This window comes from Panthera tigris, chromosome C1 (assembly GCF_018350195.1).
Source record: "Panthera tigris isolate Pti1 chromosome C1, P.tigris_Pti1_mat1.1, whole genome shotgun sequence".
Taxonomy (NCBI): Eukaryota; Metazoa; Chordata; class Mammalia; order Carnivora; family Felidae; genus Panthera; species Panthera tigris.
The window spans coordinates 185,155,720-185,170,070 of record NC_056667.1 but is presented as its reverse complement, the minus strand read 5'-3'; the positions used below and the strand labels follow the sequence as shown (position 1 = coordinate 185,170,070).

The 14,351-nt window shown below is 41.5% G+C and overlaps 1 protein-coding gene across 1 annotated transcript in view; it reads right to left on the bottom strand.

The window, feature by feature from the left end:
* Window positions 1-14,351, bottom strand: part of LOC102967431 (aldehyde oxidase 2) — a 92,388-nt gene that overhangs the window by 445 nt on the left and 77,592 nt on the right. Inside the window, exon 35 of the mRNA XM_015541013.2 lies at window positions 2,464-2,539. Coding sequence (XP_015396499.2) covers window positions 2,486-2,539 — 54 coding nt within the window. The 3' untranslated portion in view covers window positions 2,464-2,485. The remainder of the gene's footprint in view (window positions 1-2,463; window positions 2,540-14,351) is intronic.

The window sequence follows — 14,351 nt, the reverse complement described above, 5'->3', positions numbered from 1 at the left end:
GGATTGGTAAGCTTTACGGATATGAATAAGTATGTTTAGGTAGTTACTTATTCTTCCTTGGCCTCCATGTCTTCATTTATAAGAAGCTGGATGAGCTCAAAGGTTTTCACACATTTTTAGCAAAGGTTGAAAATGTTATGGGAAAACACTCACACATATATGATTTTAGTGTGGTATAAATTTAATGTCAATGTTTAACACTTGCTTATATAGCAAATATGTGAAAACAATAATGCTACTTTAAAGAATGCAAAAACCTGAAATGGCAGGTAAAGACTGACAGTTAAAGACTCAGAATGCAATTTATATCTGCATTTTATTATTTTTTAAGTTTATTTATTTATTTTGAGAGAGTGTGAGACAGAGTGTGTGCGAGCACGTGAGCAGGGGAGGGGCAGAGAGACACAGAGAGAGAATCCCAAGCAGGCTCCATGCTGTCAGTGCAGAGCCCCACGGGGGTCCCGAACCCACGAACCCATGAGATCATGACTGGGCCAAAACCAAGAGTCAGACACTTAACCTAGAATCACCCAGATGCCCCTACATTTTATTTTAATTGCACAGCATGGAGATAATTCTGACACACAAATAGTTGTAAGTGGTAAAGTAGCAAAAGAGATTTTTATGGTTTGGTTTTGATTTTTGTTTTTTAAATTTTTCTAGAACTGTGAGAATGGTCTTTATTTTGAAATTTGTACAAAAACTTGACAATCCAGTTCATTCATTGGCGGTCTCCAATTTGTTAAAATTTGGCATTTAGCTGGGGCGCCCGGGTGGCTAAGTCGGTTGGACGTCTGACTTCAGCTCAGGTCATGATCTCACAAACTGTGAGTTGGAGCCCCGCATTGGGCTCTGTGCTGCAGCTCAGAGCCTGGAGCCTGCTTCGGATTCCGCATCTCCCTCTCTCTCTGCCACTCCCCTGCTCTGTCTCTCTCTCTCTCTCAAAAAATAAATAAACGTTAAAAATTTTTTTTAAAAAAACCATAAAATTTGGCATTTAGTACATCTGAGTGTGTATGTGTAGCTTTCCTTTAGTGAGTACGGTGTCAGGCATGATGCTGAGTACTTTATAAACCTTGTTTTATATAGGGATTAGAGTGAATTTGCCATCATGTCCACATTGAATTTTAACACTTGAAAAGAGAGAGGTAGAGAGAGAGAGAATAAAGAACTAGATAGACATTCTGCCTTCTATACATGGGTATATGTGCTTTCATTACTATTTTATAATAATTTAAAATATAGTTTAAAACATTAGCTGTTTTGATTTTTGTTTTGTGAAAGGAGAAACAAAAATATCATCAATTATTTAGTCTGATTTAGCAAAACTATCCATGCAAGTTCTTATGTGACAAGTAACAATGGAATTAAACATATATCTGTTAATACACATGGGTTGTTTTAGACATTTAATTGGAAAATTAGAGTTTGATGAAATGTTTTTTCTCTGAATCTATGACGTAGTTCTCTTCTGCTTTCATTTTTTCTAATGTTGCCCAGTAAGTGTGCAGAAAAGCAGTTTAGTTTTCCAACAATGAAAATTTCTTTTTGTCAGCAGATATTTCCCAGGCACTTTTGGTGGCCACCCTCCAAAGTCTTCAGTGCTCTGAGTTTTGTGTTAAGCTGCAGTACAAAACTGTAGCAGTTAAACACAACAAATGCAGCTAGATACCTCTTTTATTTTATTTTACTTTTACTTTTTAAAATGTTTATTTATTTATTTTGAGAGAGAGTGAGCAGGGGAGGGGCAGAGAGAAATGAAGAGAGAGAATCCCAAGCAGGCTCCACACTGCCAGCACAGAGCCTGACACAGGGCTCAATCTCATGAATGATGAGATCATGACCTGAGCTGAAATCAAGAGTCAGACCCTTAACCGACTGAGCCACCCAGGTGCCCCCAGATACTTCTTTTAAATAGCACTAGTTAATTATAAATGCAGGAAGCAATAGATTTTAATGTAGTGCTTTGTACTCAAGATATGATTCTCAAAAGAATTAGGGAGTAGGATCTTTAAAATATCTTAATCCACAACGTTCTTGTTTTAAATTTTATTTTAAAATGAAAAGAAAAACTGGTGCAGGTGCCTGGCTCAGTCAGTGGAGCATGCGACTCTTGTTCTTGGGGTTGTGTGTTCAACCCCATGCTGTGTATAGAGATTACTTAAAAATAAAATCTTTAAAAAGATAAATAAATAAAATGAAAACAAAAGCTGGTACTATGTTTTTCTTGGGTAAAATACCCTGAATTTCCTTGTCAGCATCCAAAGCCATGTATTGTTTAGTGTTAAAAAATTAAAATGTTGAATAAAGCTTAAAAATGAAACTAGATTTATACATTTGTGCAATCCTAAATTTCCATAGAACACAGTTGGAAAAGCTACTGGACTGGCTCATCTTTTTTTTTTTTTTTTTTTTTTTTCCCTTTTCTTTCTGAGTAGTTATATTTCAGCTTAATGATCTTACCTTTTAGGAAATGACAGCAGTGTTACGCTATAGGGATAGACCAAGGTTTAAATGTCTTAGGGTCATCTCTTGGGATCTAAGAAAGAAACCAAATTAGATACTTAATGTTCATAATGCCATTGCAATATTTCATGAGAAAAACAAAGTTTTGAAAATCCTTAGGTTTTGAAAAATTTTCTGACAGAAGGAGTCAGGATTTTCCTGAGGAATGGGACGGTACCATTCCCTTCAAGTGATAACTCTGAAGAGACAGGGATTTGGTGTTGTGATCTCTGCTACACTTAAATGTTGTTTAAGAGGGCACTTCGATGTTACCTATTTTCTTTGCTTCCCAGATGTGAATCCCAAAGAGAATTCCAAATCTTGTGAAAATGTTTGGGGGAAGACAGTGGGAAGGGAACAGTGGATAGGCTGAGTTACTTGCACTGGAGCCTACAGACTTGGTCTCCTCTGCAGTGATTTGAGAACAGCCCTGTCTACACCTTTAGCCAAATGATTTGTGTGGTTCAGTGCCCTTGCTAATTAACTCCCAGGCTCATTCTACTATCCTCGGCTACAAGCCCCCAAGAGTTTGACCTGTTTATCTTCCTCCTTGTGGTCCTCAGTTCCTGTCTCCTCTGCTGGGAATTCACTCCCTTAGGTCTGGCAGAAAGCAGATATTCCTTCCCTCTGCTGTTGTCCTGTTTTTGTTTGAAGAGTTGACTTTTATTACAAAGGTGTTAAAAGAAAAAACAAACTTCCCATAAATGATGAAGAGTTATGAAGATTCCAAAAAGCTTTTCTTCTAATATTTCTTTCACAAAAATACAAAAAGAAGACAAAGAACAAAAATGAACAAAAAACCTCAACTCTGTAACCTGTTATCCTTACAAATTCTGTTCTGTTTGTTCTTAATCTGTATTGAAATGTAAATGGGGGGCTAGGTTTGCTGTTCTCAAAGGGCCTCCCTGCATTCTTTACTTAACTGGGGCTCAGGGAGTTGCTTGGCTATCTTGTTTAGAATCAGCCTGTTGCACCTGGGCAGGGCAAGACATCGGACAAAGCGCCTCAGTCTGGTCTGAGGTGATTTCAGGTCAGCTCCTCTGCTAAAGGGAATGGAATTTTTAGTCTCTTCTAAAACCTGCTTCCAATTCTTTTCACCAGACCTGGGCTTCTGGGGTGCCCTTCTGCTTTGGAACACAGATCAGTAGTTATTCCCAGCCTTCTTGAGTCTCACCAACTCCCTAGGTCCTGGAGTGAGGACTTAACCTCCTTCCTTCCTTCCTTCCTTCCTTCCTTCCTTCCTTCCTTCCTTCCTTCCTCCTCCTCCTCCTCCTCCTCCTCCTCCTCCTCCTCCTCCTCCTCTTCCTTCTTCTTCTTCTTCTTCTTCTTCTTCTTCTTCTTCTTCTTCTTTTTTTATTTCAAAGGTCCCAGGTATGGGACTTAAGCTGCTCTTCCCTGGCTTTTGGTGATCTTCCCTTTATCTTCTCTTTTGCTTGGTGCCCTCATCCCTTTCCTTCTCTATTCTATTTCTCCCTGTTGGTTCTCTATAGCTATAATTAAGGCAATTTTCACTATGAGTATCAAGACTGATTCTGCTTTTCATTAAGTCTCTATTTCTGATATCTATCTGACCCAATCTCTTTGATCCAAGGTCTAGTAACAATAGATAGTTGCCATCAGTTCAGGAATTCGTCATCATCATTGTGCAGTAAAGGATTAAGTCAGCAGGCCTGGGTAGTCCAAACCCTGCATATTCCAAAGAAAGTTTCAGCTCCTGACCAGCTCCTGGGAGGTAACACCAAAGCCCTAGCAATCCCACCTGATAAGATGTCTTTGTTTACCTGGGGCCTGTTATGCCCAGAATTCGTGATCCCCAAAGACCACTAGGGAGCCGAGTCCGATGCAAAAGCAAAAGAGCCTTTCTTCGAGCTAGCTCGAGCTCAATCCCCTACCTGCACCCACGCAGCGGTGAGATACCAGGGAGAGAGAGAGAGTTTCAAAAGCACAAAAGTTTTATAGGGGTTTAGGGGCAGTTGGTGAGGTAATGGCTGTGGCCTCAGCCGATTGGCTGGGGAAGGGTCGTGGCCTCGGCCAATTGGCTGGGGAAGGGTCAGAGTCCTGTTAAGCAGGTCGCTGGGCGTGTTTTGATCAGGAAGTTTGAACGGGTGAGCAGGAGGTTACTCAAGGGGAGGAGGCGCAGTCTGAGGTTTCTGTGATTTTCCCGGAAAAGGGGTCATGTCGGGGACATAGTCACTCAAGGTGGAGAACACAGAACAAGATGGAGTCGGCCAGCGTAGGCCCGCCCTTTCAGGGCCTTGTGTCATGTGGTATCATTTGACCTCTGGAAGAGCTGGACACTGAGTAACTAAGATCAATATGCAGATAACTTACGCCTACACGACTGATCTCTAATAAAAACCCTTGACACCAAGGCTCAGGTAAGCTTCTTTGGTTGGAAAAACCTTGTGTATCTTCTCATACATCATTGCTGGAGAATTAGGTGTTGTCTATGTGACTCCGCTGGGAGAAGATAACTGGAAGCTTGTGCCTCGTCTCTCCTGGACTCTGCCCTATGTTCCTTTTTCCTTTGCTGATGTTAACCTCTATCTTTTCACCATAATAAACCATAACCATGAGTATACCAGCTTTCCTGAATTCTGTGAGTGCATCTAGTGAACCATTGAATCTGAATGTGGTCTTGTGGACTTTTAACTCAGTCTTCTTCATTATCATCACCATCATCATCCTCACCATCAATGTGTGCATTGACCACTTACTATGTGTGACAACTGCAAAATGCTTTTCATGTGTTATCTTTTATTTTTTTTGAGAGAGAGAGACAGAGAGCACATGAGTGAAGGGGGGGGACAGAGAGAGGGAGGAGGGAGAGAGAGAATCTTAAGCAGCCTCCACACCCAGAGCAGACCCCAACTTGGGGCTCCATCTCACAACTGGAAGATCATGACCTGAGCTGAAATCAAGAGTCAGACACGTAACCAACTCAGCCACCCTTGCACCCCCTCATGTGTTATCTTAATCATTCCTTGCAACAACCTGGAAAGTAATTCAAATTATTCTCTTCACATACCTGTCCCCCAATTTTATAGATAAGGAAACCAAGTGATCAGAGAAGTTAAATAAATCATCAAAAGTAGAGCTGGCCTTCTAACCCACATCCTTCTGACTCCAGGACCTATGTCTTAACCACTAAGCTAAAAGGGTACATCGTGACTCCTTTCCGTTGTTAGTTAAGTGGCTGCCTTTTTTCCTGTTTTACGTTCTGCGTTGCTTATTCCCTCTTTTCAACAGCTTTGCCCTGTTCCTTTTTAGGTGTTGTCCCTATCTCTTCCCTTCCCCTGCTTCTCTCAACTAAAGGAGTAACCTTCCAGAGACCAGGTAGGAGGGTTTTTAGGTGCAAAAACATACATTCAGTAGCCATGTCAGGTAATCCCCCTTCATAGTAAGAAAGGCCACTCTGTGAAGTATCACCAAACGTTGCAGGGAACAGATTCAGTCCCTGCACCCTGGGGCAAGCATGCTCAACATGGAACCAGTTTCACAGCCTATTAAGTGCTGGTGAAACCTCTTCCAAGACAGCGTGAAAGGCAGGGAGGTGAAGAATGTGATGAAGAATGAAAGAGCATGTGCCAGTCTGAGTGTGTGTGTGCATGTACATGTATGTATGTGTGTGTGTTTGTGTGTCTCACAGGGACAGAATGATAGACAGCATTCTGACAAAGGCACCATGGGAGACTTCACTCTGAGTCACCTCCTGAGTTGTGCAGTTTGTGTCTGTGCTCCATCTCAGAATCCGTGGGACTGAGGTGTGTGTGTGTGTGTGTGTGTGTGTGTGTGTGTGTGTGTGGCTTTTAAGGCCTTGCCAAGGATCTGTGGCTTAGCTTCCAGCAGAACTGGGTGCAGAATGCATGTTTCTACGTGTTATTGGGGTAGGTTCCAAAACTATAAAGAAACAGAATGCAATCTTGTAGGACTGCCAGTACCTCTCCCTCTGCTCAGAGAAATGCAAAGCAGTGCACAGGGTGTGGGGTTGAGGACTAGTGTTTGGGGGCCAACCAACCCACACTAGTGTAGGTAAACCTGGCCGTTTCACGGCACAGGAAACGTTCACGTGTCTCTCCTTCATCTGGCAGGGACAGCTCCCTTTACTGAACAGGTGGCACTTAAAAGTGCCATTAAAATGCTGCCAACTCTGAGTCTGGGCATCCAGAACTGTGAACGAAGCAGGAAGGCAAAATGGAACATGGGGGTGGCAAGGCGGTGGCAATGCGGAGGGAAGAGAGTAGGTGGGAGGAGGCTGCATTAGGGTCTGCGCGGCAGGGAAGGTAAAGGCCTTCAGAAACTGGACACCTGTCGCCACTGGAATTGGGCGCTGGTCTAGAATGAAAGGACCGCTTCTCAAGGAGATACTCTAGAGCCAGGCCTCAGCCCAGCACATGACACAACCACTTGTGGTGGCTGCAAGTGTTCCTTGTGAGTCAGCATTATGAAGCTGCCCCTTCCAAATGCCGGGTGAACTGAAACCTGTTTGCAAACTTGTTTCTAAGCTGAAGGTCTGATTTTAGCTTCCAGGAGATGGAAACTGAATCTGCTTATTTGCTTTATGTGGCCTCCTGCTAGGTCAGCCCCCACACACCATGTTTTTGTAGTTACTTTATATATATATATATATATATATATATATATATATATATATATATATGTTTATTTTTGAGAGAGAGACAGTGAGCACAAGCAGGGGAGTGGCAGAGAGAGACAGAGAGGGAGACACAGAATCTGAAGCAGGCTCCAGGTTCTGAGCTGTTAGTGCACAGCCTGATGTGGGGCTCAAACCCACAAACCGTGAGATCATGACCTGAGCTGAAGTCAGACCCTTAACTGACTGAGCCACCCAGGTACCCCTTGTAGTTACTTTAATAAATACTTTTTGCTGTGAGTGATAACAAGGTGTTTGCATTTGCCCTACTGTCAAATTCTCCAAGGAAGTATTTTTCTTTCTTTCTTTCTTTTTTTAAATGTTTATTTAGTTTTGAGAGAGAGAGAGAGAGAGAGAGAGAGAGCAAACGGGAGAGGGCAGAAAGAGAGGGAGACACAGAATCCAAAGCAGACTCCAGGCTCCAAGCTATCAGCATAGAGCCTAATGGGCAAACTCACGAACTGTGAGATCATGACCTGGGCCGAAGTTGGATGCTTAATCAACTGAGCCACCCAGGTGCCCCACCAAGGCAGTATTTTTCTAATTTTTAAGACTGTGGAACTCTTCATGTCTCTGAATCCTAAAGTTTTTTTTTTTTTTAGGTGAAATCACTGTTTCTAAGGAAAAGTTCTAATTTGAAAATGTTAGGTATTTTCTGTGTATCTTTAAAAGAAGTTTCCTTTTTTTTCCCTTGTGGAATTTTAAATGACTGTATAAAACACATTTCCAAGAAATACATTTTTCTTTCTTCCATCACCAAGGAGATACATAGAGATGACATTTTTGGGCATGTATGGCCGAGCCAGGCTGCTCTGCTGGGCTCAGAGCAGAAACTACCACCAGCAACACCGTTCTAACCAAGTGTTAACCACCTAAGAAAGGGCACATGGGTAAAAACCACAATCAACAGCTCTGATCAAAGTAACCAAAGACACAGATGTAAACAACCTTTGATATAGTAAACGATTGTTCAAATAGAATTTTTTTGCCTGCTTTTTGTTGCAGCTTGAAACTAATGATCTGCAAAAATGAGGCTGCTAGTCTTTTTTTTTTTTTAAGTTTATTTATTTATTTTGAGACAAAGAGTGCACTCACAAAAGCTGGAAGGGGCAGAGAGAGAGGGAGAGAGAGAATCCCAAGCTGGCTCCCCACCACCAGCGCAGAACCAGACTTGGGGCTCAATCCCATGAACCATGAGATCATGACCTGAGCTGAAACCATGAATTGGACACTCAACTGACTGAGCCACCCAGGAACCCTGAGGCTGTAGTCTTAAGAGTTGTTTTTTGCTGTCCTTAGCAGGTCAACTCGATTTAATGTGGAAATCTTTTTAAGCCCTTTGGGAGAGGCATATTTTGAAGAAAGTGATTAATAGTTACGGGTATTTGGTGGAAACTTCACTTTAATATTTACAGAGTGACTTATATTTACATAATATTTTTACATGCGTTATTTTATTTAATTCCAAAGGAAAAGTACTGAGGGTTTGACCATCATTTCTGTTTAAGAAATAGTTATAGGCAGGCTGTTATTTACCTTATGGTTATAAGGAGGTTATTAAAAGAGGAGGTTTTAGACTCTCCAGTGCATGTTCTAGTACACAGAAATTCTGAACCTCTCACCTTCCGACTTGTCAGAGGAAATTGTGTTTTGACAACAGTATTCAAAGGCCAAATACTAAGGGTGTTAATATCTGTTTTTCAAAAAATGTTTGTTTTTGTTTTTTTGCATATTACAGTGTTATATGCCAGTGTGAATCATTATATACAGCTCACCCTTTAAAAAATTTTTTTAATGTTTATTTTTAAGAGAGAGAGAGAGAGAGAGCGAGAGAGAGAGAGAGAGAGAGAGAGAAAGCATGAGTAGGGGAGAGAAGAGAGGGAAACACAGAATCCGAAGCAGGCTCCATGCTCTGAGCTGTCAGCACAGAGCCCGATGTGGGGCTCAAACTCAGTGGACTGTGAGATCATGACCTGAGCAGAAGTGGAATGCTTAACTGACTGAACCACCCAGGCGCCCCTATGCAGTTGATCCTTGAACAAAATGGGGGTAGGGGTGGCAACCCTCCGTGAAATTGAAAATCCACTTATAATTTTGACTCCCAAAAACTTAAGTACTACTAGCCTACTGTTTACTGAAATGAGCTATGTTATTGTAACATACCTGATTAGCACATATGTATCATATACTGTATTCTTATTATAAAGTAAGATAAAGAAGAGAAAATGTTATAAGAAAATCTTAAGGGGACACCTGTGTGGCTCAGTTGGTTAAGTGTTGGACTCTTGATCTCAGCTCAGGTCTTGATCTAGGGTCGTGAGTTTGAGCCCCGCAATGGGCTCCACACTGGGCATGGAAGCCTACTTTAAAAAAAAAAATATCTTAAGGAAGAGAAAATACATTTACCATGCTGTACTGTAATAAATCTGGGTATAAGTGAATCTGCACAGTTCAAACCTATGTGGTTCAAGGATTGACTGTATTTCAGTTAAAATAGCATGTTGTAGTTTGTTTCAAGGTAAATCTGATACAGGCTCAGATTTGTTTCAAGATGCTTTAAAGAGACTGGTCTGTGTGAGGAGCCAGGCTATGAGAACTTTAGGAGGCTTATTGTGTGAATAAATCATAGTTTCTAAAGAACTGAAGATGGAGACTTGGATTGTGATAGAAGCTAGATGCCAGGGAAGCTGGAACAAAGATCATTCAGGTTTCACCCTCCTGATGTGAAGATAAGTGGTATGGCCACAAGTTTTTATTTGTTATCTCTATGCCAGAAAGAACAACAAACAGCCTGTCAGTTACAAGTTTTTTCTACCAATATCAGAGACTTACAAGGTAAGGCGATTAAAAAAAATTGTTTTATGTTTATTTATTTTGAGAGAGAGAGGGAAAGAACACAAGCGCAAGTGGGGGTGGGGAAGAGAGAACAGGAGAGAAAATCCCAAGCAATCTCCACACTGTCAGCACAGAGCCTGATGCAGGGCTCCTTCTCAGGAACCGTGAAATCATGACCTGAGCCAAAATCAAGAGTTGTACACTTAACTGACTGAGCCACCCAGGCGCCCCCAAGGTAAGGCCATTTTTGAGGGCTACTTGGTCCCATTTTACTTTGAATCTAATGAAACTGCCACAGGGCCTTTGCACTAACTATTCTCTGTCTGGAACATACCATTACCAGCTTTATGCTTGCTCCTTCCTCAGCTCAAAGGTCAATGTCCTAGAGAAAATTTCTCTAATAGACCATCAAAAATAATGTAAAATAATCTCTCCATCACATTATAGCCCCCTATTTTTCTATTTTGCTTCAGAGTATTTATCACCACCTGAGATTGTATTGTGTGAATGTGAGCTCCATGTGGGCAGAGATTGACTGGCTCACTGTTTCTTTAGTTCCCCAGCAGTGTCTGGTGCATGGAAAAATGAATGAATGATTGCATGATGAATGATCAGAGCTGGGGCCAAATCTATGACCTCTTTGACTTTAAGAAAAGGTTAAGGCTAAATTAGTAAAGTTTTGTTCTATTGATGAACAGGCATCATCCAGAGTCAGCTAAGTACTTATAATTCACAGTAGTTGTTTGTCTTCCTCCCCTGCTACACCATAAACAACTTGAGAGCAGATACCAGTGAATCTCATTCACCAGTATACTCCTGGTACCTCAACATATGCAAAAAGGAAAGTATTGAATTAATTTCTTGAATTTGATTAAAATATGAAAGGTAAGTAGGGATTAGCCAGGTGAGGAAAAGGAAGAAGATGGTTTCAAGCAGAGGAGAGAGCTTGGTGGAAGCCTCTGTCCTTGATATGAGGAACAGACAGAAGATGGCAAGTGTGGAGAGAGAAGGCAGGGTAGGGTGCCATGCATAGCTGGAGAAGTGGGTGAGGCCAGCCATAGGGGAATTTGCAGGTTTGTAGGCTTGGCAGGGCAAGTTAAAAAGTTATATCTTTATCCTAAGAGCAATGGGAACCTTTTTACCTGTGTATACGCTAGAGTGACATGATCATATTTGTCACAACACAAATTTTTGGCTGCACTGGGTACTGTGAAGTCAGCAATGAAGCTGCTTTGACCTAGGCTGGAGAGATGTGAGGTGGACTTAGGGTCTCTAGAAAGTAAGCTCCACAAATGTAGAGACTGCCCTCTGTTTCATTCACTTCTGAATTCCCAGCACCCAGAACAATGTCTGGTACCTGCTTTGTGGTACAATACAGATAGAGGAGTATTGCCATTTCCTGTGACAGGAAGTAGCAGATGAATCTATATTTTATGTGTTTCTGGTCCTCTTTGTTACACCAAGAGTCAGGACTTCCTCCTCTCTGCTTCCCTTGGGAGGCCCCACTCAAGGCTGGCTTTTGATTATTCCTTTTCTGTTGGTGGGGTTTTCTGTTGGTGGTGCTGAAGGGAGGGGGTCTGGAGGTGAGAATGGAGAAAGGGTTTTTTTTTGTTTTATTTATTTATTTATTTTGAGGGAGACAGAGACAGTGTGAGCGGGGGAGGGGCAGAGAGAGGGAGAGAGAGAATACCAAGCAGGCTCCGTGTTGCCAGCACAGACCTTGTCCCAGGGCTCAATCCCACGATTGAGCTATCAGCTGGAGCTCAGAACCTATGAGATCATGATCTGAGCCGAAATCAAGAGTTGGACGCTTAACTGACTGAGCCACCCAGGTGCCCTGAACAGAGAAACTCTTGAATCCCTGAAGTCTTGTCAAGAATTTGAAGTCACTCATTATGAAGTCACTCCCAATTATACGGTTCAAACCTTTTCAAATATTAATGTCAGGGATATCTCAATTTTGGAAAATAAGTATGTAAACAAGGTAAATTGTACATACAAATAATTACAAATTAAAAGATGGTTATAAGTATGTGTGTATGTATATACAAATACCAAAATTTTTATGGTTATTTCTGATTAGTGGGGTTATATGGCTGATTTTAACTTTCATCTTACACTTTCAACATTTTCTTATTTTTCCATAATGGACATGTGTTACTTTTGTGAAGATAAAAAATAATACATGTTTAAAAATGAGGTTTATAATATCAAACATAGATTATAACATGTGGTGCTATTTAGATGTATTTTAGAAAATGTGAGGTTACTCTCACATTGACCCTGAGCATTTGATTGATGGGTATACAAATTATTCGATGATTTATATCCACGAATATATATATTAAATTACTGTTACCAAAAAAATCAGACTTGGGAGAAAAATCTGGACTCATGCCATGAACAAGGTAGCTGGCAGGTGGGGTCCCAAATGGTGAATGAAATCAGAGTCATTCACTTCTTTATCATTGCATATGACAGAGTGACTTTGCCAGATAACCCAACTATTAAAAATGGCCTAAAGCCTTGGAAATGAAGGAATTCATTTTCTGGGAGCCAGGCCATTTTGAAGACCGAAAAATGTTAAACGTGGGCAAGAAAGGAAGAGTAGAATTGCTGCTCCGAGTTTTTAGTTTCACTAAAATGGCTCATTTTGGGAAAGGATATTTATTACTGTAAAATACAATTGAGAACATTTTTTTGAAAGGTTGAAAGTGGAACGATTGGTGTTGAGATCACGTGATTCTGCAGTTACCACGTGACCACTGCTGTTGTCCGGAGGGGCGGACTTGATCCTCCAGTTCCAAATCCACCCAGAGAAGGTGTTCCTAGCAGTGGAGGAGTGCTGGTTTCCTGGCCCTGCCCCTCTGAGCAGGACTGGCCAGAGGTGGGTGACTACAACCCTTCTGTGGACAGTGCAGTCAGGTGAGGGGCAGCCTGAGGGGCAGAGCTCTTGCTGAGATACTTGGAGGGAAATACAGTGTGGTGGGTATTATTGGAATAGGAGAAATGTTGAGTCAGCCTTGGGGACCGGAAGAGGAATAGATCATTTAGGGGAAGGAAATGAGTAATTATGACACTTGTATTTTTCTTTTAAATTGTATTGTTTAATCTCTACACCCAATATGGGGCTTGAACTCATGACCCCAAGATCAAGAGTTGCATGCTCTTCTGACTGAGCCAGCCAAACATGCCTATGACACTTATTTTTAAGCAATATTCCTAAGTCCTGGGTCATATTATTCTTTCACTCTATGGCTGGATATTTTGAAGAGGTCAGTTAAGTATTTGAGCTTCTTTTTTTAAAAAAATATATCTTTTAATGTTTTTATTTATTTTTGAAAGAGAGAGAGAGAGAGAGTGGGGGGGGGGCGGGGGAGAGGCAGAGAGAGGTGGAGACACAGAGTTGGAAGCAGGCTCTAAGCCCTAAGCTGTCAGCACAGAGCCCGATGTGGGGCTCAAACTCACGAACCTCAAGATCATGACCTGAGGCAAAGTCCGACGCCCAACTGACTGAGCCACCCAGGTGCCCTTGGGCTTCCTTTAATATAGATATGAAAAAATACAAATTTCTTTTAAGAGGTAGAGAATCAGTTCTTTTCTCTCTAAGAAGCAATATACTATGCTGGAGCCAGACAGTCTGTGTTTGAATCTTGACCTTGGGCAAATGACCATACCTCAGTTTCCTCAATAGTAAAATGAAAAAAATAATACTAGTTACCTGATAGAGTTTGACTAATGAGATATTTCACTAATGTGAAATATTTAGTATGGTGCCCAATCAATGCCAACTACTGTTACTATTTATATTAGGATGCTATGAGGAGATGGGCAAGGTGGACTCAGTGACCTCACTGGGGTTACGTAGCTGCAACATTCAGCAGGCTGGCCTTGCAGCAGGCTGCATCTAGCAGGTAGCTCCCCAGTCTTCCCTCTCCTGGGCTGGGGGGCATTGTTATAAAATGGAATGAAGTGGAAAAGCAGCCGCTGTTATTTCTTTTCATTTTCTTTTAATGTTTATGTATTTATTTATTGAGAGAGAGAGAGAGAGAGAGAGAGAGAGAGAGAGAATCTCAAGCAGGCTCTGTGCTGCCAGCATGGATGTGGGACTTGATCTCACAAACTGTGAGATCATAACCTGAGCTGAAATCAAGAGTTGGATGCTTAACCAACTGAGCCAATCAGCTGGCACTCAGATGCTCCAAGATCATATTATTTCTTTTTTTTTTTTTTTTTTTTAAATTTTTTCTTAATCTTTATTTATTTTAGATAGAGTCAGAGCATCAGTGGGAGAAAGGCAGAGAAAGGTGGAGACACAGAATCGGAAGCAGGCTCCAGGCTCCGAGCTGTCAGCACA